This window comes from Ixodes scapularis, unplaced genomic scaffold (assembly GCF_016920785.2).
Source record: "Ixodes scapularis isolate PalLabHiFi unplaced genomic scaffold, ASM1692078v2 PGA_scaffold8__174_contigs__length_109621045, whole genome shotgun sequence".
Lineage (NCBI taxonomy): Eukaryota > Metazoa > Arthropoda > Arachnida > Ixodida > Ixodidae > Ixodes > Ixodes scapularis.
The window spans coordinates 67,465,458-67,491,959 of NW_024609883.1; the positions used below are offsets into that span (position 1 = coordinate 67,465,458).

At 45.5% G+C, this 26,502-nt stretch overlaps 1 protein-coding gene across 1 annotated transcript in view; it reads right to left on the reverse strand.

The window, feature by feature from the left end:
* Positions 1–1,801: 1,801 nt before the first annotated feature.
* Positions 1,802–26,502, reverse strand: part of LOC120839680 (F-box/LRR-repeat protein 5) — a 29,365-nt gene continuing 4,664 nt past the window's right edge. Inside the window, exons 4-10 of the mRNA XM_040210004.2 lie at positions 24,834–25,031; positions 17,734–17,875; positions 15,606–15,812; positions 14,528–14,781; positions 11,868–11,950; positions 7,636–8,157; positions 1,802–7,331 (exon numbers count right to left, since the gene is read on the reverse strand). Of these exons, the coding sequence (XP_040065938.1) occupies positions 7,103–7,331; positions 7,636–8,157; positions 11,868–11,950; positions 14,528–14,781; positions 15,606–15,812; positions 17,734–17,875; positions 24,834–25,031 (1,635 nt within the window). The 3' untranslated portion in view covers positions 1,802–7,102. The remainder of the gene's footprint in view (positions 7,332–7,635; positions 8,158–11,867; positions 11,951–14,527; positions 14,782–15,605; positions 15,813–17,733; positions 17,876–24,833; positions 25,032–26,502) is intronic.

Below are 26,502 nucleotides of genomic sequence, written 5' to 3' on the forward strand. Positions count from 1 at the left end.
ATATATCTGCGAGATCTTGAAGTAGGGAATCGGTGTCACGCCCAGCGTTAAAACCTTACTGGTGTGGTACTGGTGGGCCAAGCTTTTTTTGTTTTTATTTTAAAATTGTGTTTGTCAAGTACTAGGACTTTATGATCGCGCCAATAGGAGCCTCGTCGACACGCGCCAGACAATGGGATTGAACGCGAAATTCATCAGCTTTGCTCCGCTCCTTTGGGATGGGAAGAACTAGGGGCTGTTGTATAGGCTTTTCGCTTGGTTTCATAGCTGGGAGCTGGCTTCACTTCGGGAAAGGATTTAAGGTGCCGTTTGGCGCGCTTCAAACTGGTGACGTCGGCTCACTCCCTGGGACGGTTCATGCTTTCGCATTAAAAAGACAGCGCCGAAATAACACAACCAAGAGGGACAAGACAAAATGCCTTGTCTTATCTTTCTGCCTTGGTCCTCGTGATACTTCGGCGCTGTTTTCCTTGAGGCTATGCTCCACTGCTCGCGCTTGTTTCACAAGTGCTCGAAACCTCGGCTCCCCTTTCGCGTTGCGTCGATCGCGAGTGAGAAAACCCCACGTGATAACCTCCTACATGTGGCTGCCTGGGAACTTCTGGCGGCGAAACGCTTAAACATCCAACACTGCGACTATGGCAGTTGCGGGTACAGTAGCTAAATGGAGAAGCGAGAGTATTGCCTTCCCTAACCTTCCGCCGCAAACTCGTCATTGGCGGAGAAGGGGTTGCATGCACCAAATTTTACTCTCCCGCATACGGGAAAGCCGCCTTGAGGAGCGCCAGGTTTGAGGGGGACACGTTTTTTGCTCCGAGTTCGCGAAATGTACATCTTACACTGAAGTCTGACGAGCAAGAAGCTTCTTGAACCTTAGAACATTGTCACTCATTTACAATTGCGTTATTTTTATAAGCCGAGCGCAGACTCAATGCAGCCGTGAGCAAGGAGACGACACGCAACCACGATGACCAACTCTCGCGCACGCGCTTTCGGGGGTAAAAGGGGGGGGGGGGGGGGGGGGGAGGGCGTATGCACGATGGAGGATGTCGACTATTGCATTACTCTACTACGCAGTTTACCACAATGTCCGGCGCTAATCGCCGAGCCCGTGAAATGCCCCGTGATGATACAAAAATAATCTTTTATCAGTCCCATACTTCCGGGCAAATAGTCGTGTTGCTGCAATACCAATCGAAGGCAGATACTGGTTTATTTTATGTGTCATCACTGGGCATTCGAAACGTGCAAGCCGCATTAGGGAGTTTTCGTAGATCGTTTTCGCCGTCCCGCAAGGCCCTCCGCAACCCGCTACGATAGCGGGAACTCCACAGTCAAGGCTATCGGCGCGCAGGCGCAGTAGCGACTTCTTCGTTGCGGAACGCTTAGCGGAGGGGGCAGCGCGGTCTACGAAAACTCTCTATTGTCAACTTTGCGATTAGCGTCGGATGTGGTGAGACTGAAGCAAATAGGCGCGAATTTCACTAGTCGAGAATTTTGGTCGCTTGGAACTGTCACCACCCCCGAAGCGTATCACAGGCTGCGCAATAACTTCCAATGACGACCATTAAGTGGCGTGAAGAGGGCAAGAGGCTGTTGCTCCATCATTGGCATTTCTCTCGTTCGGGACTGTACATGCTCCATGATTCCTTAGGCCGAGATGGACGCTCTTCCAAGCAAAATGCTACAGCACCTTCCTCGTGCTCTTCTGGTAATAGATAAGTGGTTCGACCTCATAACCGCAAAGCAACGTCCAGGTAGCGACCTTACCTACAGAAAGAAGACAACACACCTGTAATTACACCTGCATACCTCGCCTTTAATAATGGCAGACGACGCTATAAAAAGATAAATGCGATAAACAGGGGAAACGGACACAGAAACTCCCAAGACGCGAGTCGAAGCGATTTCACCAAAACTCCAGCAGTGACCAGCAACGAAGTATCACCATCTTCTGCACCTCTCCCAAACTACGCTTATGAGACAGTTCAGCAACAAATGCCCGACGTCATCCCGAGAAACGTCGTCGGACATAACAATGCATAACAGTACCATTGCAACGCCCACCCAACAACAAATTTATGCCATGGTTAAGACTAATAAAAAAAAAACATTAAACAAAACAAAAAACGCTGCAGCAATATCCTGCCTTTTAAAGTTTAGAAACCAACAATATACGAACAAAACAATACTAAAAAGACCCACATTCTCTTCGGCACGAAAATATCACACACTGCCTTCAACTCTTTGCGAAGATAACAGCTCTTAAACGATAGTTACTACATTGTTTGAATAAACATATATGCGCTGCTTTAGAACACGAGTGGAAACACGAGGAAATAAACAAAAAACACTACGTAAAAACAAAACAAACATCTACATTGTAATGAAAAAGCGAATGTATATTTCCGTCTTCCCATTAGAGAAAAAGTTATAAAAACAAATAAAGAGAATAACGATGGCAAAGGAAGGACCCAGAGAATTACACAGCAACCCAATCTGTCGTATCAGGCGTCAAGCATTGCTCAGTCAAGTTAGAAAACAAAACCAGACCCGCACAGTAGCGTATGTTACACTATATACATTTCAACCCCAACTAGATGCCCAACAAACACGGGAATCAAACTGTACTGGGAAGCGATTCACTAACCAGTTTGACCCGGGATCATGTGCTCACAAGACTAGAATCAACTTTCTCCGGTGCAGCAAAATGCCGGACATTGAAAGAGTAAACTGTGAAAGCAAAAAGCTGCACCTTATCTACAAGGATGCAAGCTACTTGTGCCGTTTAGCGGAGACAAACTGTGAAAAAGGCTCGACAGTAAAGTGCTATGAAAGGTGAAGATTAAGACATCCAAAATCGAGCGAAGGAAATGGGAGCTGGTCTTGCGTACTTAGCAGGTTCCAAGACATTACTTTTTTTTTTTTCTTTCACTGTTACTGCCACATAGATTATTGCACCCTTTCGCGTTCTCGTGATTGCCTTTTCACTTCTCATAGTACATTTCGTCCACAAAGCTCGTTCGCAAAACTCGACCAGTCCCTTTGTCCAAGAACACTTTCCTCGTAACTATACAAGAAGAATGATAAATGAGCAAGTGCTAGCTGCATGTGCATTTACACGGATGAAATAACCGGTTCAGCGTGCAACGGGTAAAATGTGGCGGCAGATGCAACAAAAAGTAAAACAAGCATCCAGGTTCGGTGAGCTTGGTACAAACGAAGTATTATGCAAAAATTAAGAATCATGCAATGTGACGTCAGTTGCGGACTTAAAGGGATGCTGAGCCGAAATTTTGATCCCACAAAACATGCGGTAAAAGCGTGCAACAGGATGCTGCGAACACCAAAACATCATTCATACGGCGATATCTCGAACGGATGACAAACTTTTTAAGAAAAGAGGCGCATTTGACAGAGATGATGTCGTCATGTTTCTCCGAGAAGGAGAGGGAACGGGCTCGCGTCTTCCCCGCCTCGCGGCCTTGAGGGAGCGAAGCGAAGAGAGGAGGAAACTTGGTATATTGACGTCACGCGCCTCGTCGGCCTGGTTCAATCTCGACCTCTTTTTCCAAAAATACGGCCATCTATTCGAGATATCGCCTTGCGAGTACTGGTGTAGAGATTGTAGTGTCCTGCCTACATTTCCTGCATTTTTTTTTTTTTTCGGAAATCCAAATTTCGGTTCACCATCCCTTTAACATTCCCTTGATCGCTATCGCCCCAGAAACACTACGAATTTAGAACTGACAGTTGTGGCATCGCATGAAACAAAACAAAAAAGATATACCATGGTACACCCTCAACCTCCACAGACTCTCATTAAATAAAGATTGTGCCTACAACATTTTGTAAAGTCAAGAGACATTTACTTACATGACAATGAACTAAACAAAAGACTGGTTTAACTGGTATGGTCATGAGAGTATACAACTATATAAATTCGACTGGTACTTGCATACCTATTTTACTTATGCTTTAGTCGCTGCAGTAGTATACATGGCAGCAACTGTGTGGTGTCTTTTTTGTTGCAGTAAATTAATGCTGAAAAATCTGTATTGATCCCCAGCCACAAATGAACAGACCAATGACAAAGCCAGTAATAACATGAGAAGTACACTAAGGTGGTGACCAAAAATAACTGAAAATACAATGTTATGCAACTGAAGGCTGGACTGCTTTTGCAGCAGAATAAAGATACAAACAAATGGTAGCCAGAACAGGTTTCCACAGGACTAATGCAGATCCCTGCACAGAAAGTTGCGGAACTTGGCCTAAGTATCTACAACTTAGGTACCGTTCCTGCAGCATAATCAAAGCAAACAAAATTGAGATATGTAACAGAGGCTGAGCAAGAGATTTAAAAAATAAACCATAAAGTACACCATTACATATAACTGCAACCTAAGAGGGGAAAAAAATAGGAGCCGAGTCAAAATCATCTCTTTTAAAGCAGTAGTGTAGCCAGGAAGATTTTTTTTTTCTTGGGGAGGGGGGGGGGTTGAGGTGGCTGGGATGTCCAGGACTTAGGGTGCGGAGAGGGGATGGGCTGAAGCCCCATTAGCTTCCCCCCCTCTCCCTCTCCCCCTCCCCCTCCCTCTCTCCCTCTCCCCCCCCCCCCCCCCCCAGGGCTATGCCACTGTTGTGATGGTGTTAAAGGCAGCTACTAGCTACTAATTTATTTCTCAGAACCCCCATCATATGGCCAATGCAAACGGACAGCAAAAATAGGTTTTCCTTTTCATTCCTTATAAAATCTGTTGTATGAAATGGCTCATGTCATCCCTGGCCTGGTGCAAGCCATAAATGAACTTACAGAGCTTACAATTAAGCAACTGTCAAAGGTATCTTCAACAGAGGTAAGAAAAGTGCAACTATAACAAAATGTCCATCCCCTTACATTTCTGAACAAAGATACAGCCACTCTAGCCCCGAAAATAACTAGAGAGCGAGAAAACTGTGATTAGACGCCCGTCCCCTCAGATTTCTGGACGAAGACACGGTCAACTTACACTGGAAAATTAACTAGTAAGAGGGTCGACGTTTAAGGTACAAAAGAATCTAATCCAAGAGTTCAACAACAGAATTCTTCCATGGACTCTCATATAGAAAGCTACTATGTATATAACCCAGTTAAAAAATGGAAAGGTGAAAATAGAGTTGAAAAATCTGCCCCAGACCTTTCATACATTCTACTCTCTCCACAGCATCAAAATATTCTCTCTATCATGCAACTGCAAATCTATACATGTATTCATCTCAAGAATTATATAAAAAGAAAAAAGTTTTACTCCTCACAAAGCACTGCTTGAGACCAGTTATTTGCTATTTCATCAAAACAATATGTGTTACAAGTGCAAAAAGCCTAGTAGCTTTTTTTCGCTGGCAACCAAATCTTGTACATACTACTTTGCAAAGCAGATGAATAATGCGCAAAACTTGCTTTTTTCTTGGGGGGACAAGTAAAGCCGGTTACCCAGAAACCAATATGTTAAACTTTCTTGGAGAAATAAGCAAGTCAAAAAGAAAGTGCAATAAAGAAATCCCCCATGGATCCCTAATTAGTGGACACAAAGAACATTAAAACGCTCGCTCATCCTTTCAAGACAGCAAATAAACAGACAATTAAACCTGAGAAGTTCCTATGTTCCCATGAAAAGCTCCAGCCAAAACCCCCCGCGCTCACTGGAACGGAGAAATACTGACGCAGATTAGGACAGCCCACCAGTACTAAACCTCCCTGACCTTCTACCAATTATACCCAGTTAAGCAGACCAAAAGAAACAAAGTAAATAGGGCATTGGTCAATGTAGTAACGTCAGTCAAATAAAAAGAAAGAGGAAAAGGAACAAAAAGTTGAAGGTCGAGGCTCCAAAACTCGTTTCCCTCAGATTAAATATTTCTTGGAAAAAAAATAAGAGGTCGCTCTTCCTTCAAGCCAGAAACCCCACCCAACTGCCAAACCAGCCTTTAACCGCCGACACAAGAACAAAAGTAACACAATGAAACAAGCTCGAAACGAAAAAATTTCCTCGACTTTCTCAGTCACTTCGTAACCCTCTCAAAGCCACAAACGAGCCTGGCACGCCCAAGGACCTCCCCTGAAAGCCACCTGGAACCATCTTGTGCGCTCCAGCTGCGTAAGCCCAGGTTCAGTGGGAGGACCTTCAACACCGAAGACCAAAAAGATCAGGCCCACTTCGAACGTACAATGAAAACCAGTTTTGTGGGCTACGACGCCGTAACTTCGTGCGGCCGGACAGCGGACTGCCGATGAAAAATAGCAAAGGATGAAGCAGCTCAAATCAAAAGATACAAATAAGGATTGAATTTCATTAATGGGAACCGAGCAGCACAGTGGAAGAGAGAGGCGCATGAACCGGGGCAGCCAAGGTAGCAGAAGTTTACTTCGGCTTTGCACATTTCCCGCAGAAGCATTAAGAGTTTAGAGAGCTTTTTGCAGGGGCGAGACTAAAGACGATTCCTCAATTGGTTCTTATCGGTCCTTCGTAATTGGTGCCATCTCATGGCATTTGTCAAAAACGCGAGCGAACCTCTGACACACTTGCTCCGCGGCGAGGCGATGCCGTTCAGATGCCTCTCTCTTCTTTGACTGTGTCCTGCAGTTAGGCCTGATTCTCACCGAAATCAGTAAGCCGACAAAGGTGAAAAGAGGCGGACAACAAGCCAGATGGATCACCCGCCTTGTTACCCTTCGCCAATTTTCTTCAGGACAAATATGCCACAACATTTCACGTCACAATCGTACAACTTTGATGAGAAATAGGCCAAAGTGCAGCGGCGAAAATTTAAAAGAGGAAGTTAAGTGTTGACCTTTAAAAGACCCCCGTGGGCATTTAAGGATGAAATAAATGAAATGATTCTCTTCCTCCAGCTTTGAATCAGACAGGTCCAGCCTACAACCTCTCAAAACCAAAAACTAGTTTTAGTTTTCGAACGTTCGTAACGTCCACCGAAGGTTTGAACCATTTCAAACCGTTCACGCCGGCAGCTTGGTTACATTCGTCGAGTCCAGCAGAAGCAAGCCAGGCTCGTCACGACTCTGAAAGGGCCGAAATCAAGACTCTCGCAACCTGCCGACTCATTCCCCCGAGCGGCAGCAGGCTCGCGAGACGCACTGCAGGTTCTGGCAGCCATTGGCAGACTCCTGGAAAGGGCCGCCGTCGACGTAGTCGCAGTAGAAGAGGTTCTCGGGAAGCAGGCGCGGGGCTCCTCGCATCAGTTCGCCCAGGCCGCCTCCCGTCAGCTGGAAGCATCCCGAAACGTCCAGGTACTCCAGTCGGGAGAGCAGGTGTTGGTCCGTCAGAAACCTGTGGCGTCGACGGAGCAACGTCTTAAGGCCTGGAATGCCTTCTAACGAAAGCTACTACTCCCAGAAATTTGTCTGTCCGTGCATCCGCGCATTTATTTCCTCGCCAAGTTTTGCAGACTGTGGCCATTCATCGGCTAGATTGCGGCGCACAACGCCGCCCGAACTGTAGCATAATTGGTTGCGCAACGACGTGCGGTGCCACTAGGTGGCGCGAGCGACCTTCCAACACAAAAGAAGCGCCCACTACCGTCCATCCCATCCATCCATTCGTCCAGAAGAACAAGGGGTCTGCAAACACTTACAGCAAGCCGTCGTCCGTGATCTTGAAGCATCCAGACAGGTTCAGAAACCTGAGCCCAGATGTCCGGAACGGCTCCTCCTTGTAGGCGCAGGCCGGCACGTCCCACGCCGACTGGTTGCAGTCCGACGAAGAGCCCCGCAGCGACCAAATCCGCTCCGACGTGGCGTCTCGGCCCGACGAGCCAGGCGGAGGCGAATCGAGGCCGGACAGAGCGCACACCGAAGAGAGGTAGCTGGACAGGTCCCAGTCCGACAGGTTGGCGGAAGACGAGAGGCTAACCACGCCGCTGCAGCGGTCCCGGTATGGACAGCCGTCGCAGAACCGACGAACGCCGTGCAAGACGACGTTTGACGCCGCGGAGCAGGGGACTGCCACGTCCACGCGGGGGTCGGCGTCGTGCGACGGCGTCTCGCGACGAAGGAGCAGGCACTGTGCCAGGCGCACGAGGCCGACATCGGTCATGGACGAACAGCCAGAGAGGTCGACGTGTTCCAACGAGGAGCAGGCCTCGTGGTCTTCGAGCCTACAGTAGACTCTCATTAGTTCAGACCCCAGGAAGTCACAAATTTTATTTGAATTATCGTAAATCCATCTAAATATGATGCAAGGTAAAATTATGATTCACCTTATGAATGGCTACACATATAAAGCAGATATTTGATGATTTTCTCTACATAGGATCATAAGCAGGTGAAACATTTGTGAAATGTATGACATAAGCTAATTTATCCCTCAATAATCATGGAATGTTTAGACAGCACATGACAACTGAAAACAATATTAAGTTTGCTCATCAGGCCAAGAAGTTGCCTAACGTCGGCTATTAGACAGGAACACATGAGCCATGAAAACGGTCACCACGCAGCACTTTTCATAGCAACTAGTGCGGACGCTGTGACCTGGAACTATGCCATGCCGCCGCGTCACAGCCTCTGCGCAAGTTGCTATGGCAATTTCCGCGTGGTGCCCGTTTTTATAGCTCATGGGTGCCCTGCTTGAGCCCCGTTGAGTGCGCTTCTCTCTAAGCACCGGTGCACTGCGGAGAAGCAACACCCCCGAAAGCAAGCTTCGCGCGTGTTGCTTCCCTGCAGCGCACCAATGCTCGGAAAGAAGCGCACTCAACGGGGCCGCCAGAAAAAATTGTAAATTACACAAAAGCGTTGTTCGAATTAAGTGGCGTATGAATACATTAAAAACATAGCGGAACTACAAACATTTCGAAATATGTTTGAATTAACTAGAAGTGTGAAATACCCGAGTTTTAATTATCGCGGGCCTACTGTACGACGAAAAAGGGAGACGGGCACGATCCCACTCAGCTCGTCTGAACGACCCAAACGTTTGAGGCTAATTCACATATTTGCACTTACTGCGACCGATCGTGACAACCTACGACGAAAAAGCGCACTGGCGTTACCTATCGGGTAGCCTCAGAACACTTCTGATCTGGGTATATTTTTCAATTTGTTGTGCATCATTCTTTCACCACGGACTCAAAACAATTCTCACGACATTACGAGCGAACCTTTCTTATAGATAGTGCATCGACCTCATCTTGTAAATAATGTGAAATTTTTGGTTCAGTTATCCACAGACCAGGAGAGTTCCCAGGGTAGCCGATAGGTGGTGCCGGTCTACCAGAGTATTTTCTCGTCGTAAGTGGTTACGAACACTTGCAACGCACTCAGCTGCACTCAAGCAGAAATGTGTGAACTTGCCCTTACATGCAAACCTGTTCATAGCGTAGCAATGTAAAGCAAGGTTGTACTCTTTCCTTATGGTGTTGTTTTAAGATGCCCATTGTTTAAGGGGCATCGACAGGGTATTTATGCTCACCAAGGTTTTTTATCTGAACGTGACCTACAAGTGTCCAACTACCCGCAGCACAATTTGCGGCTCGAAATTCGTTTTCTTTCCGTCTGAAAAAAGTCTGTCGAGAATAGGCCGGTTTCAGTCACGCTCGCTCTCTTTTGTCTGGTCCTGTGGTGTTCAAACTGATGTGTACCAAATATATACAAAGTCGTTTGTCTTCTGAGGTGCACGCTCCATATTAAAAACAGAAAAGAATATAAACCCCATCTTTCTGGACTCCAAAAAACCGAAAATACGTAACCTGAAAAAAAAAATACATATAGTGCACAGATTGCAGGAAGCACATGCACTACGTCATTCTCAATACGGCGAAGTGCCGCAGGCTGGACACGTTGACGACACGCGACAGAACACGGTTGTAACGGATGTGGGACAGGTGCTTTGGGTACCAACCAATCGATCTTCAAGCATAGAACATAAAGCAGAAAGGATATAAGTGGGAAACAATCGCGCGACAAACGGTGCACGCAACTTCGTTGTCATCGTCGGCTGCTTCACACGCCGTAGAAGTGGAGAAAAGTAAAACAAAACGCAGTCGGGCTTTGCCACGTGACTTCCGGCAACTCTCTTTCTCTACATTTCTCCTCCCTTTTTGATACATATCGTCCACGTGTCGCGGCCATGAGCTTCTGTGCTTATCTCTCAATTTCGGATTCGAGCAGTTGAGTTTTTTTTCGCCTTCATTAAAAATATATGTGACTCTGTAGCGAAATGTTGTTTGGGAAGTCTTCTGACACCGTATTAATACGCCTAGCAAAAAATGTAAAAACTTTTGGGGGGTGTCAGTGTCCCTTTAACCCATTTGCTATTGCGCGCGTCGAGCGCTTCCGGGGCCGTCTATAACGCATGTTTTTCCCCTAAATCAGGGCCAAAATAGGCATGACTGTTTTGCATCTATAATAAGCTTTTACAGTAGAACTCAGTGCAGAGAACAAGAAAACATGTTTATGTACATGTTTAAGTGGTTCGTTCAAGTTTATAAATCTCCAAGGCCCTCACAGATTCTTCCTCGTATGAAAGATCTTGAAGCACTCCATCCTCAGTCACTTAGGCTTTGCACAGCCAGTGCGCTCTTGTCGTGATTCGGACTCAGAACTGCTGTCAGAATTGCTCCCGTCGTCGACAGAAGGCCCCAAAAACTCACTATCCTTACCAGACGTCCCATCATCTTCGCTGTCGAAAAGGATATCTATGATTTCATCGTCAGAAAGACCACACCATACAGTGGACGCTGCCATCTTCTCCAAGCAGGCAGCGACCGAGCAAGAAGGACAACACACAAAAGAACAAGCTCAAACAAACACAGCGAACAGAACGACCCTCACCATCTGTTGGCATGGCAATGTATCGAACTACACTACCCCAAGTCTACATGGCGCGCCATCTATGAATGGCACTTCAAAACAGAAATTCATGCATACCAGCGAATTGCCGGCTTTGGCAATATGGCCCCTGCAGCACGCCCGGCGATTCGCTGGCTTTGGTAGCAAATGGGTTAAAGGATCATGTAGTACGAACTAGCCCATTTCTCCATTTTAATTGCACTCTCACTTTGGATTAGGATCAAGACTACCCAGGATGGTCATTAGATCGGGAAAAAAATTGACCGCATCTCCACGTGTTGAATGATGTTGATTGGGGCGAAGCTCTGGTAGTGCTTGTCTGCGTAGACGCTGAGCCGCAGCATGCTGAGCCTTTTGTTCGTTTTCATCTATGTCAGAAAGAGAATGTGTGGTATGGAACATGGTTCTATACGCATTTGAGCCTTTGACCGCAGCGCCCTCTCGTCTATAAACGTTGAGCCAATGCATGCAAAGTTTAACGCAATTATATACGCATTTGACCGCAGCACCCTCTCCTGTATAGACATTGAGCGGCTACACGCAACGTTTCATCCATAACATCCCCAGCTCTCGAGTTACTACAACATCTCAGAGCCCCCCCTACTCGTCCTACAGTCGTGGCCGAGTGGTTAAGGCGATGGACTAGAAATCCATTGGGGTCTCCCCGCACAGGTTCAAATCCTGTCGACTGCGCAAACATTTACTTTTGTTTTCACTTTTTTTTTTTTTTTTTTTTTTTTTGCCTTACACGAGCATGTGAGCTCACGAGCACAAGCAAGATCAATGTGAGCACGGACGCCGGACGGACAAGGCTAGACCCTAAGGAGCTTCACCCCGAAAAATGCCCTCGCATTCTGAAGATTACTTGTTGGAAGCAAAGGCTCCGTACAGAACTGTTGTGTATCGTTACAATTTCGTCGCACTACGCATGATACACTTGCCAGAACTGCACTACGTGGTCTCTCCATGGCCCTTCTAGCTGCAAAGCAATCACTCAAAAGAAGGCACAAGAACTCACCCTTTGAACGCCGCATCTCCTGTCTGGGTGTAGGAGACGTCCAGGTGCTGTACGTTGGGACAGTGTTTCAAGATCGTCCTCAGCTGAAATCAACGCAAACAGTGAGATGACGCCACAGTCGAAATCGCGACGCAACCAAATACTATTGCAACTGCCCAGAAAGGCAGGTGGTGGTGGCAGGTAGGGTTAATCTCTGATGGCATGGCACTCGTTCGCACTCCTCCGGCTCGTGTAAGAAATTATCGAGCTGAAATAGCACTTTGCCGTAACTCGAGACGAAATTCGCCCGGAACCTGCGCTCAGAGCAAACTCCACCACCAGATTTGAAAGAGTAATGCAAACAAAAGCGTTTATTGTTAGTTGTAAACTTGTCGCTAGTGTTATGTTTTAAACATTCTGTAAAGTACCATTGACATTTTTTTTTATTTTTCGGGAAATCATTGTAAAAAGATTGTATGACCAGGAAAAACATAACCAGTAACACTAGTACAGAGGCTATAAATCAGACATAAAGCAACCCTCGCACACTTCATGCCACATGGACTTTCACAGCTGCGGACAACCACCGCATTCATGTAAATGCAGGTCGACCTTCTTTTAACTGTTAACTTAAATCAAGGTTATGCCCACAATCGTACCCATAGGAGTTAGCAAAATTATTGAGTCCACTGAGCTAACCCGGCTGCCAGCACACCGGCAAAGCAACGTAGCTCAATGCACACACCAGTGCAGAGCAACGGTGCTCGACGAGCGCACGCCAGCACGGTGCTGCGAAACTTGACGCAAGCAGCACGGCGCGAATGCCACATGCGGAAGCGAGTGGTTAACACGATAATTGTGCAATCTTATCAGGCATAGCAGTCTCTGGATCCGTCCTACTGTGGCAGCCGCCATCTAACTATTTTAAGCGCAGCGAGACTGAGTTCGAGCAAGTTTCAGTGTCAACGACTTTGAGTTCGAACGAGCAAGACGTCTAGCGAGGTGATGAGTGGGGTTCCACGTTTGCGGAGTTTATTTCTCTCCGAAATCGCGAGGGTTGTTTTTTTAGGGTTCATATTTTTCCACCGAGTCTGCGTTTTCCGGAGTCGATTTTTGATGTCAGGCGGGCATGGGATTCCTTAACCACCGGAGAACATGCACACGAGCGGAACATTCGCAAAGCCTATTGCATCGATGAGAGAAAGAAACGAAATAAGGGCCGTGGCTCTGAAGGAAAAAGCGGCCTTGGGAAAAGTTCACTGTGGGACGCATTTTTACTTTAAACAAACTAAAGCCGCCGATAAAAGTTTCTCTTCCGCGAAGCTTAGCTATTTTGTCGTTAGAGGCCGTTTTTGGACAAAGTCCAAAAAACTCCAAAACACTTTCGCCGGTAAAGTTTTGGGCAATTGAGATTTATTTGATAAACTAGAAAGTGTCGGAGTTCCATGGCCACCCGACAAAGGGCGCCAGAATGTTCTCTCGTCCAGAGCCGTTTATTGGGAGAGTTGGGCCATACATTGGTCTGAATAGGCGAGCATCTCGGGGCGAACCACAGGCCTCGAAGCAGCCCCTAGCGGTGGTCGAGAGCTCTAAATATGTGACACGACTAATTTAAGCCGTTTTAGCGTTGCTAGAGTAAGAAGGTACTATAACTCTCGGTGACTGAAAACTTGGCGCATGTTAGGATTTCGTCACGTCCATATTCAACGGTACAATAAACGAACGTGCGGTCCAAACCAGGGCAGAGTTGCTAGAAACAGCGTGTCAGCTGAGACTGGGGGAAGGAAAGCACTGCCAAAGCCAGCGCACGAGCCGTGCGGGACCATCTCGACGCGAGCCGAGCAAACCGCGTCTTAAGACGTTCGCGTGCCCCACCCTTTGCACCGTTTTAATAATAACAATAATGATATCTTTATTTGGCTCTAGAGAGCGGCGGCACCGCGGAAAGGCAACAGCCCATACCATGGAGGCCAGCGGTGCCGCGTCTAATGAACATGATAATGCGATGAGTATACATATGCAAGATGACGACGAGATGGATTGTTGCTATTGTGGAGGATGTCAGTTTGATTTGAAGATGTCCACATTTCGTTGAGGTGGGTCAGCAGCGGGTCAAGGGGATCTGCAGCTTGCCGTTTGATCGGTGCAGGGTTGCAGAAAGAAGTCCCAGGAGCATGATGGTGCTGTCGCTTACTGGGGTCAAAGCATCAGGCTCCAAGCGGGTAGCCCTGTTAAAACAGAAAGCTGCCGCCTTCGAGGTACCGAGGCCCAGGGCCTAGATTGAGGGACCGCCGACGTTCGGTGTGGCATCCTCTAGACGTCGTCGTCGTCGTCGTGCTGCTGCGAGATTGAACGCTTCTATTTCACACTTTAAATGTTGTTTCCAATATTGTGACGTTGCGGTTTGCTGAGTGGTCGACGTGTTGTCATATATTTAGTTTACGCTCTAACCGCGGGGGGATATTCGGTGCTGGCGGCGGCCTTTTCTCCGCCTATTGCCAAACTCTCCCAATATATGGCTCTGCTCTCGTCATAAGAGATTTTAAGAGGTTTTACATTTGAAGACACACCGTCCTAAGCAATCGCAAATGTGTGAACCAGCCTTTCATTTCTGGGGTCAATGGGTACCAACAGAACCCTAGTTGTCAGTAAAGACAATGGTGGGGGGAAAGAAAACTTACCAGTCTGTTGTTGAGGGCCTTGGAGGTCGCCAGAATCACAGTCCGAACCCCGGCCCCTACGACGGGCAGGAGGTGCTTGGCGAGCGAGGCGAGCAGCGCCGTCTCCCTCCTGACGCTTCCGACCGAGACCGAGGAGGCGTCTTCTTCGGACGAGCTGTTGCCACTGCTCGACTCGTCAAAGTCCGCATCCTCGTCGAGGCTCTTCTCATTGTCTTCCTGGCAGGTGGGCTCCAACACCGTCCTCTGCCACACCCCTGAGAAAAGAGGACGCCCGTCTTCAAAGCAGTGCCGGAAAACATTTGACGAAACGTGACGGCGTCTTTGCTTTGAGAGAGACGGCAAGGAAGTTTGCATGGTATCAATTACGGCGCCGGAATGGAAAAGCTTTATGTTTCGGAATCGCCCCCTGAAACCAAATACTCCGATAATCACATCCGTGTTCCATCTCGCTGCCGCTCGACACTCCCCAAGCTGCCTCAGTGGCTCCGGGACAAAGTGCCACCCTGACGGAGGCTTACTGTGGCCTCGGTAGCATGCCGAAATATCCCTGCGTGGTCAATATTAATCCTCAATCCACTGGGGTGTGCCAGGTGCCCTGCTAGATCTAACAAAAAAATTTCCCTGCTAAATCTAGCGGAAAAATTTCTCTGGGGGGTCACGTGACCACCCAGGTCCCGTGACCCCCCCCCCCCCCCAAAGTCATGTGACCCCTCCAGGTCACGTGACACCCCCAGGTAGCGTGACATCCCCAGGTAGCATGACACCCCGAGATCACATGACCCCCCCCCCCCCCGCGAAGTCACATGACCCCGCCCTCACCCCTCAGTGCCCTTCTCTACTCCTCCTTCAAGAGCTGCGCTCTAATTCGGCGTTACAGGGGGTTGTAAACGGCTTTCACTGTTTTCTCTTTATTTATTCATACTTGACCCCTCTTTTTGTTTGTATTTATTCATACTTTCCACGACCAATGGGGAGTTTTCTGTCGGTATTTGATTGTCCACGGACACGATAGTGAGGGAACTAGCCCTTAATAGCTTCGCTGCAATAAAATGAAATGAAACGAGAGCAGGAAGCTGACCTCTGGCCCAGTGGACGGGCAAGAGCTCTCTCCACAGGGTGGGGTCCCTGGACGCGCTGTACCAAGTCCTGCAGACACGTCCGCAGAGAGACAGGTCCCGGGCAGTCAGCCGTGAGAAGACATCCAGCAGGATCTCCTCCGGCAGGTCGGCAAAGGACTTTGCGTCTTCGGCCGGAGTCTGGAGCTCGGTGTCATCGTCATCGGCCTCTGTGCAGAACCCCACAGAAAACCGATTTCTATCGCCTTCCTACTCTGTACCCAGATGGGCAGCATCGCTGCACGGAGACCGTCACAGAAGACTGTCCATAGCACATATCCGTATCGTTCTTCGCACCTCCGAAAAAGTGATTACCGTAATATCCCAAGTCATTGCCCATCCCTGAGTCATCGCCCACACCATTTTTTGGGCCAATATCGATTTCCCAAAAAACACAGAGTCATCACCCAAAATTTCAAGTACCCCAACGCGGACCCTGCGATCCGCGAACACTCATCCCACCCAAATGACGCGGCCGCAGACCTTACAGTTGGAGGACGTCCATGACAAAGTAAAACGAACCAGGGAAAGACATTTCTCTTTGTTTACGGATTTCCTCCGCGAGTGACCCCAAAGTCGTAGTGTATCCGTGTGAAAAGAAAACGATGGAGGTAACAGAATAAGTTTTTTTTGCTTACAAAAAGATTGTCCACAGAAGAAAAATAAAGTCGGAAAGATAACAAAAGCAGTAACTCATTCAGGGATCGCGAGGTAAGCGAACGCTCCATATCTTGGAATGTAACCGCGGGGTGTAAGGTCAAAGTCTGTCTCCGCCGATGTAATGCCGCCGCAAACCCGCTCCTTCTCCTCACACGTCACAACGGCAGTTGTGAAATGTTTAAGACAAAGCCAACGGGTAAATAAAGCATTGCTGGAACGCCGTACACAGACGTTTGTAGAGCGTCCCATTTCGAGCAACGTGTTTGTGGTGCCGTCCATGCATCAAACGAGAAAGTTGCACAAAGACTTGCGATTGACAAGGCACCTGACCTGGCACGACGCCAAAATATTTGTCAATGCGATCGCCGGCTTTCCCGCTCTCCCAGCATCGCTCTTCTTCGCTTCTTTGGTCCGCTCGCTCGCCTGCTCGTTGCACCTAATTGGTTTTCCCATTTTCTAGTAAACTTTTTTTTTTTTTTTTTACTAACGAGAAGAACATGGCAGTGACGTGCTTTCACGAAACAAACGTTTGTGCTGTATGTCGATCGGCGGTGTTCATAGCACGTATGCAACAGCGGACTTCGCGATAGTAAAACATTCTTTCATGAGCATTCTTTGTATAAAACAATAAAACTAATCTGAGTTTTGAGTTTGATGTATCTCTTGTTCAGCCGCGCTAGATACGCACGAAAAAATGGGCGTTCTTTTTCCCGCTTTTTTTTTTTTTCAACTTTTTGTGCTCACCCATCGAAACATGGCCCACCCCATTTTTTTTATGAATTTTAGGCAACAGGGGGATGGGCAATGACTTGGGATATTACGGTAGTCATGGCAAGATTCGTGTGCTCCATTTGCTCCTTAGCTAAGAACTGTCCAACGAGAAAACTGCTTCAGTTTCATTGTATAATTTATGTAACTCGACAATGTGCATCGCCAGGGAAACGAGGCATAAAAGTTAGTTCAGATGAAATAATGGAACATTCTCTAGGAACGTCTTATCTGACTTGGCCAAAGAGGGTATGTACAAGTCCTTGCATGCACTCATTTCTTTCTTCTTTTTTTTTTTTTTCACAGGGATATTTTACTTTCTTGGGCATATTGTTCTTTGTAAGCAGAAAAAAGCAAAGAACGTCAATGATTGTGCACTTCTGTTTCTTTCATTAAAATTGTAAGGTGAATGCACGATCATGCCACCAACATACGTAAGCACAATCATTCTGTGTGGTAAATTGCATGTAAAAACCCTCAAATCATTAATACAACTCTAAGTCATCACGCGAGTTACGTTCGGCGTTGCTTCCCCGAATCGGTCACAGAAAAGTACCTCCAACATACAACTCCCCGAGTTCGAATTCGGGTAACTTCCAAAGTCGGAGAACTCATCAAGGCATAGCGGTGACTGAAAAACTGAAAGGAAGAGTCACCACTCACTCTTGTCGACGTTCTCGAGCTCGCTCCAGCACTTTTCTTCCGAGCAGCGTGCTTGGCGCTTGCTGTGCTCCTGTATCACCAGTTCCTTGAGTGTCTTGAGCTCCTCGTAGCCAAAGTACTGGATAAGCATCGGCTGGAACACCTAACCGACGGAAGAACGTTTTGCTTCTGTAGCTCAGGTCTCGTAATTATAAGCCTGTTCGAAACCACAGCATTCTTGAACCATAGTTAAAACTGCAAACTCATATTCCTTTTGGGAAAGCCTTCGAACAACACCCAGTGCTACCGTTTTTACTCGTACATATTAATAGCGCACTGAAAGGGGACACAAGCAAAGCGGAGGATCTTGGTTGTACACGAAGTGGATATTTTGATCAGGGGACGCCCAGAAGTGAAAAAACAAACAAAGTAGAGAAAAAAAGAGACCAAGGGCAAGGGGCTTCTATATGCAAGCCATCCGAGCCGAATAAGGTATGTGGAAAATCTGGGCAAGATCAAGAGAACATGCGCCAGGTGAAATTTTTTTTTTTTTTACAGTTTGTGGTGCTTAATCTTTTCTTTATAAATCTGATGAAAGATTTAATATAGCTTGTTTTTTAGGTTCTCGATGCAATGTACATGCAGAAAAAACCATATTCTTGAGCACACGCGAGGAATGGCAACACACTTCAAAAAGCCCAGTAAAATAAACTAATTTGCTCCTTTTACAAATTGGTTTTTATTTTATTTTTGCAGTAGCAACGGAAGAGGAGACAGACTAAAGGTGTAAAGGCTGACAAAGGTCTCTGTCCCCAATGCAGCTCTTACAAACTAAATGCGGCATTAAAATCAACATGGTCTTTGGTTTTGTGGTTTCTACCTTGGTGGGGGCGTCGTAAAGCAAGTCGCTCCAATACGGATTAAGCACAATTTCCTTTTATTATCGCAACTTGTGAGCTCCATCAACGGTTTTCTGGCCCAGTCCCATTTTGACTTCTTCCCGTGCCAGGCCTGACCTTTCAAATCCGTTTTTTTTTTTTTTTTTTTTTTTTTTTTTTTTTTTTGTGCCAGGTGGTGTTAGCTGCTGTCCAATGACACTACAGTCTGAGCTCATTATAACAGACCTTGATTTTGACCAAGATTTTGATTGCTCTAAGAGGGGTATACAAGATATGAAGTTGAGTCAATGGTATGTAAAGGGAAACCAACTGAACTTCACAAACCAGTACGTTATATTCAAATGTCTGTTGTAACCAGGTCTGTTGTAACGAGTTTAGGACTGTACAGGTGTCATTGAGAATTTTAAGTGACTCGGTATTCTTTTGTTTGCTTGCCATAATTTTTTCGAGTTAGTGAAAGTCGTCTTTGCACATGTCTAAAAGTATACTTGTGTCTTACTTCACAAGTATTTGTATTATAGAGATTTTTCTGTAAATCAGGCGTCAATATGCTATTTTTTTTTCTTTTTAGGTGGTTCAGTGTGGAGGATTTTGCATCTTACCTTTATAGTTTTCAAATAAGTGCACTATTTTTTTTCTGCAACGTAAGCAGTGTTTTGTGTTTCATGGACAATGTTATTCCCCAAACTAAAATACAATAACACAGTTTAGAATAAAAAAAGAGAATAATAAGTTGTTGTTGTTTTTTCAGCCACGTTGGAATTAGGTTTTTTTTATCCTATATGAACATCTAACTGCCTGGGACAGCTCAGAACTTCGTTTATTTACATGTGAATTCCAGTTGAGCTCATAGTTAAGCCAGATGCTCCGAAACTTCTGCTATTTAACTCCTTTAATTTTAGTTTTAAAATGTACAAGTATATTTGTATTAGTATCGCTTTTGTTTATTATGACAAATATTTTATACTTATGTTTTCAGTGTTTAATAGCATTTTACTTTTTTTGGAGCCATGCGGCTAGGTCGGCAAGATAGCTATTTGTCGTCAATTCTAGCAATTCTTTAGAGGACGCGGCAAAAAAAAATTTTGTATCATTAGCATACATGATAAGTTTGGGAGATCTGGGAAATGCTGTAATGTCATTTATGTAAAGTAAAAAAAAATAACACAGGAGTCCTAATATAGAGGTTTGTGAGACCACCGAGTACAACGAACCAAAATAATGTGTGCAACACTTCTTTCATTTTAAAATAATTTAAAATAGCAAACATGCCATTTCAGGGGGCTAACAAATGTTTCTTAAATTTTTCATAAATGTAAAAAATATACATTTTAACCAAACTTGGATAGTTGCATTCTGCATATACTAAAGTATACGCATGGCAAATTTGGTTGTGACAGGACAATATTAAAGGGGTACTCCACCGGTTTTTTCATTGTCTCCGATTTGCTTGAAATTTTGCTAAACTAACCAACAAACATTGCTAAAATAGTATCCCAAATATTAGGTCAAAATATTGTTTTTTCGCAAAGTTATTGAATTTACAGTTTCGGTCTTCACCATGTTTTTCAAACTGAAAGTCTCTACTGGCAACAACAACAAAGTGACGTCAGTGGAAGGCAGGGGTTAACTTTTTGGACTACAGAAGTTGTTCCCAACGGATTTGAAGCAGTTTCTTGGTGTCAAATGAGTGCTTTGAAAGCTCGCTCCCGTATCCGCGCTCCAGCACGGAACAAATGATTGGCATATTCTATTTTTAGACTACTTGCTCGACTGGCAAGCCTGCCTGCCACTGACGTCACGGCACTGAAAAGTGCGCAAATATTTGAATATTGGTTTTTGCACCATTTTCATTTGCCGATTTCACAATACCTATTATGAATTTCGCGATGCTAAATAGCATACCGGAAAGGGTAAAGGCCGGGGAGTCAGAAAATATAGTTAGTTGAGGTAGCTCAAAAAATCGGTGGAGTACCCCTTTAAGAACAGAAATTCTTGTGCACAAACCGTGAAGATACTCCAAAATTACATAAAAAGAAAAATGTGTCTGAATGTGTCGCGATGCGGAAAATATTATTTTGTTAATAATTTTCATTGAGAAATTGAAGCTACAGAGGATTGCAATGGAGACGAGACGGCTAGGCCTGCTTAGTAATGTAAATGTGATGGTGGGCGACATTGCAACTTGAACAGCCACGCAAAAGAAAAATGGCTAAAATTCAAGTTGCCTGGAGCTCTTCAAATGCGTATTTGACTAATTTCTCAATCATGAGTACTATTAGTTTTGTTTAGGCACGTTCTGCAGCGTTTCATCGACGGATACGTGTAAGGGCTGAGCATCGACAAAAGTCACCAATTTCACTAGACTAAAAGTGGTGCCCTCACATCCCCTTCCGAAATATATATAAAAAATATGGGATTTCTTTTTTACATAATCAATAAAACTATGAACTATAAAAAAATACTTCATGGTCCCATTAAGGGACATATGCAAAGGAAAAAATTGTGTGTTTAAATAGCCTGGATAGAAGGATGTCTTAAAATGAGTTAACAAGAAACAAATAATTTCGTTAGAGCTATATCTATGGTGCGAAACGAACTTGTGGTTGGTGCTCGTGGGAGTCTGTGGAAAAGTGGCAATTAGCGGTAATGTAACTTGTGCTTTTTCGAGAGGTTTCTATGGGCTCTAAGAGATACTTATTAACCTTTGTTTTAAGTGCAACAAGAAAACAAAGATTAAAAAGTAACTTTTCGAGCCCGTAAGCAGCTCCCAAAAGAGCACAAGCACCACGTGACTAGTGGCCAGTCACGTGACTGCTAGTAGTTGCCACTTTTCCGTGGGTTCCCATGGGCGCCACCTACTAATTGTTTCGCGCCAGAAATATAACTCTAAAAAAAAGAAAAAATTTCCCTATTCTAAATTTATTTTATGACATCTCTTTTCTATCAAGGCTAAAATATTTTTTTTTCCTTTGCTAATGTCCTTTAAAGGGAAGTCTAGTGTTATTTTACCCCGCGAACCCGAATACCCAAACCATTTGGTGCGCAAGTATTGTCCAACACGAGAAAATGCGAAAGACAGTCGCAGTATGTGACGTCCTTGACGGATCCTTTGGTTGCCCAAGGCTAGGAGGCGGGGCCTTAGCCCTATTTTAAAACTGCTCTAATGGCTCTCCAGCACGTCGCATTGAAACATAATTGTGATATCTGTTATTCTAAAAGCCAAATTAATGCAATTCAAGCGTTTTTTCTCAAACGTAGAACTGCCCCATCTTCTCTTTAACACAGTACCTATGCAATCAACCCAACTAACACAGCTGTTGGAAAACTATCAGCCTGCGCATCCGGCGGCAAAACGTGCTATTCTCATAAAATCTGGCACAACCCGTACTTTGTTTCGCAGCAGTCACACGTAGCAGTTAAAGACAGCCACGTGCAAGCATTCTTTTCCTGTCTGCTAAACTCATCGTAGCACATTCACGAGTGACGCATGCACGCTCGCGTTTTTTACGATCCCGTATTTGCACAAACGGCCGTCCAACCCAACATCTCGTTCTGCCCAGGCAGAGAACAATGCTACGTTTCATAAAAGACACATGCAAAAAAAAAAAAAAACATTTTTTTTAAAACAGCCTGGTTGGGAAAAGGAAGTCATAAAACGAATTGACGACAAAAAAGGAAAAATTTTTAGAGCTATATTTACGGCGCGATACAAATTTGTAGTTGGCACCCGCAGGCGCCGCGGAAAAGTGGCCGCTTTAATCACGTGACTGGCCACTATTTGTCTTGTGGTGCTTCCGCTCTTTAGGAAGCTTCCTATGGTCTCTAAAAGTTACTTATTCATCTTCGTCTTAAGTGCAACAAAAAACGAAGATTAATAAGTGACTTTTAGAGCCCAAAAGAAGCCCCTGAAAAAGCGCGAACAGACGTGATAGACCTGTGCGCCGGTTAGATGACAGCGGCGTTGCCCCAGAGCAGACAAACTTGCGCCACGGCGGTGGCGCACCACGCTCAGTGTGCGGTGGCAGCGCAGCGCAACAGTGCACAGGTCTACCACGTGACCCGCGGTGGCTGCTGCGGGCACCAAACTACAAATTTGTTTTGGGCCGTAAATATACCGTAAAATACCGGGTAAGCGCCCACTCAAACTTTGGAGATAATCGCAAAAAAATGGGGGATGGGCGCTTGTCTGGTCATCAATTTTACATATAAATGTTTGTGCATATTTTCTCAGATGTCAGAAATTTGGTAATGGGCGCTTAATGTGGAATGGGCGGATGCGCGGTATTTTGCGGTAGCTCTAAAAGTTTTTTTCGTTCGTTGTAAATTCGTTTTATAGCAATCTTTTTTCATCTAGGCCAGGGGTGGCCAGGCTGACCTGGCCTAAGAGCCGCAAACAAAACCACGGAACTTCTAAAAGCCGCGGGGGGGGGGGGGGGGGGGGGGGGGGGGGCTTAATTTTTTTCAGTCTGACTGTACGTATGGGAGCACAAGGCTGTACGGCTAGGCTGTCAAACTGCAAGCTGCAGTGTGCTTTATTCTGAAATCCTTTCTTTTTTTTCTCTGTTTTTTCTGGGGAGACGCGGAAAGGGGCGAAGGAGGGAGGGGGGGAGGGGGGTCCCCTCACGAGGGATCCGCGAGCCGCACTTGGACCAGCAAAGAGCCGCATGCGGCTCGCGAGCCGCGGTTTGGCCACCCCTGATCTAGGCTGTTTAAAAAAAATATTTTTTTACTTTGCATGTGTCTTTTAAGACAGAAACCTATGGGCTTAGCCTGTTTGTAAACAGAGCCGACGAGACCAAGCCGCACGGCAATTTCTCCTCGCTCATTCGAACGGCGGTCGGTGGAGCAAAGCAATGGCATGGAAATCTCCCAACAGATACAAAAGGAAAAAGTCATACATCAAATAACATGTGCTGCCAACGAGGTCTGCCAAGCTCCGCACGACACGGCAGCTCTCGCGAGCTGCTCGCACGTAAACCGACGTCACGCGATGCAAACGAGCGATTGGGTAGGGAATTTAAAGACTGTAAACGACTTAATTTTTGCGAGAACCTAATTTTTGCGAATTTCGCGAATCACCTGCAACTTTGCGTAAAATAGGTCCCGCAAACAATTTTGGTGAAATGTAAACATATTGGAATCTATATTGAGATCCCACCGCGTTTAACCCACAAATTATTCTAAAACCTAAGCTTTGACCTAAATCGCAAAATATTGAGCCAGCGAAAAATAAATCCTTTACAGGAGACGGTTTTTGAAAACAGAAGACGATACGCAACATTGAGCACACATCATATTGTAATGTCTTCTGGGCGAACGACACCCCCCAGGACTATCGTTTGATACGGGGACTATGGGAAGTTTTGCCACAACACTACTTAGAGCGGTACAATGTTGTGTGCTCAGTGTGGGTGCACGGAAGAGTACAGGGGCCTGTTTCTACCCGGAGTTCTCGCCAGTCAGTTTGTCGTTCCCACGTTTTTGTGCTTGTGCACATACCGCCAACAGCCACTGTGCAAGTCTCGGAAACCACATGCTCGAGTGAATGAGCCTGTGCGTCGACAAAGATGGCTCTCCGACGATGCTCTATCTCGGCAAACTTTGTAGTTGCAAGGTGTCAGACATGCTCTTACGAATAATGATCAACAAAGCTTAGAGCTCAATTAAGCGCTAGAGATACAGTTAATTTGGAGCAAGGCAGCCATACACACCAATGGTTGCTCCCGTTCGCAATCGCGAGATTAAAACGAGACACAATCCAGGCACCATGGTATACTGTGATGTCCCAAGATATACCCTAAACCCCAAAGGATATCCCACCTCTATTTTTAACTCGATTTGCTATTTTTTTTTTTTTTTAAACATTGAAAGGTAGTTTGTTTCTAACAATCATAGTGTTTGGATCGACAATGACCTCGGCGTACATTCGGCTAGTTGGCTACGGCAGGATATAAGCGAACGTTGCTGACTGGGAAGTACAGTCGTCTTGCTTCGTTGTCCCTCACTGCGATAATGAGTTTGACAGGAGAAGCAGGATCTAAAAATATTGTTTTTTTCAATTCTCGATTGTACTCCAAAAGTTGGCCCACACCTTATTTATGCCCGATTTGCTCTCGAGTTTAGGTGGGCTGTATCTCTGGATATTACGGCAATACTCTGCAGCTTCGAGCGATTCAAATGCGGTAATCTACTGCGCTCGGTTCTTCTACGGGCACGCACCTCTTCCTCTTCTTTCATGTGCGGCAGGAACTTGTCGGTGAACTCGAGCAGCGCGTGGCGCAGCCGGAGCCCATAGTTGAGCCGCTCTGACTCGGACTTGTTGGTGCAGGAGTAGCCGTCGTGCACCAGGGCCAGCATGTCCGACAAACGGTTGTCGCTGTGGCAATTGCAGACGGACGAGTCGTGGATCGACAGCGTCTGAGTACGAGGGAAAAAAGAAAGAATCTGTCTTCTGACCTTTTTTGCAGTCGTCCCTCTGAATTACGCAAGAGGTTCTTAACAGCCTAGACTTAGGCCAATGGCGACCTCTGTTGAGGCCAACAGCGACCTCAACAGAAAGGGTCCTCCTTAGTCGCAAGAGAAGATAAGTGAACATTGCTGACTGAGAAAGACAGTCGTCTTCGGTTCATCGACCCTCCCTGCAACCGCAAGTTTTGCAGGTCACAGAATCTTAAACTAGCGTTTAGTGAACTTTCTTTGATCCATATTTTCACCCAATTTGTTCTCGCTTTTAGCTGAACTATTTCTCGGGACATTACGGTAGACATTTTTTTTCCTTCAGTCACGACACTCATGTATAATAGCTATGTATTCAAATGCATAGTTCCTTTCAAGGTTGGCGCACAAACAACACTCTCTCAATGCCCACTTCCAACCTTGCCTGAGGGATATCTTTGAATCTAAAACAGAAGAAACTAATTGTGCTTGCAATATCAAGCTGAAAGTGCAAAGCATCCAATGTTGGGAACAGACTTTTCAATTCATGTTTAGAAAACTTCTTTAATTTGTAGATTTTTTTATGAATTGGAAGCCGCGCACTGAACGGCTGAACTTTGATGCATCATAAAATCACTAATAATAGGCCAATCTCAAAAGCACTTCCAACCTTCACACTCCGTAGCATCTAGTCACAAGTATGAAGACATTTATCGTCGAGTAGTTTACTCCCCTTATTTTTTCCACCAACAATGCAATCTAAGTATCTTGAGGACTGATTTGACTCATTTGAAAAACAATGAAATATTTTAGAAATGCAGGAAATTATTACACCGGGTATTTGGTGTGACGTCACAGGCTTCCAAAGTGACCGTGGGATGCCATGTTGATTTTTTTTTTTTTCTTTTTTCTGTTTAGATGTTTTTGAGACTCTGGAGGCCCCTTTGCGCTCACTCCCCAGCAGTCCCGGCTAAATGGATTAGACGCTGCCAGATAATCCTTTCTTTCTTTGGTTTCATTACTGGGTAAAGCTATCCAATCGAGAAAAAGACAATGAGCCCAGAAGAAAAAGGAATGCGAAAAATTAAACCCCTTTTTGCAAAAGGCTTCATTTTTAATATTTTAAGTTCAACTTTACAGAATAGTGAAGTAATCAGGGGTAAATTCGAATCTGATCAAAAAAAGACTATGAGCTCTCCTTGCCCATTACCCCGTAAAAATGTGCAGTAAGAGTATGATCAAAATGTTAAAACGTAAGGATGCAACCACACCCTTATGTTATTATTATCAACACTGTTGTTTATCCTGGCACTAATAAGCAATGAAAGGACAGCCCACCATAGCAGGACAGCTAAAGTTCCGAGATAAATGGGAACAGCAATACAAACAAGGGAAAGAAAATGCAGACGTACTGCGAACCAAACATCCAGATAACTAAAAATTCACAAAAAGG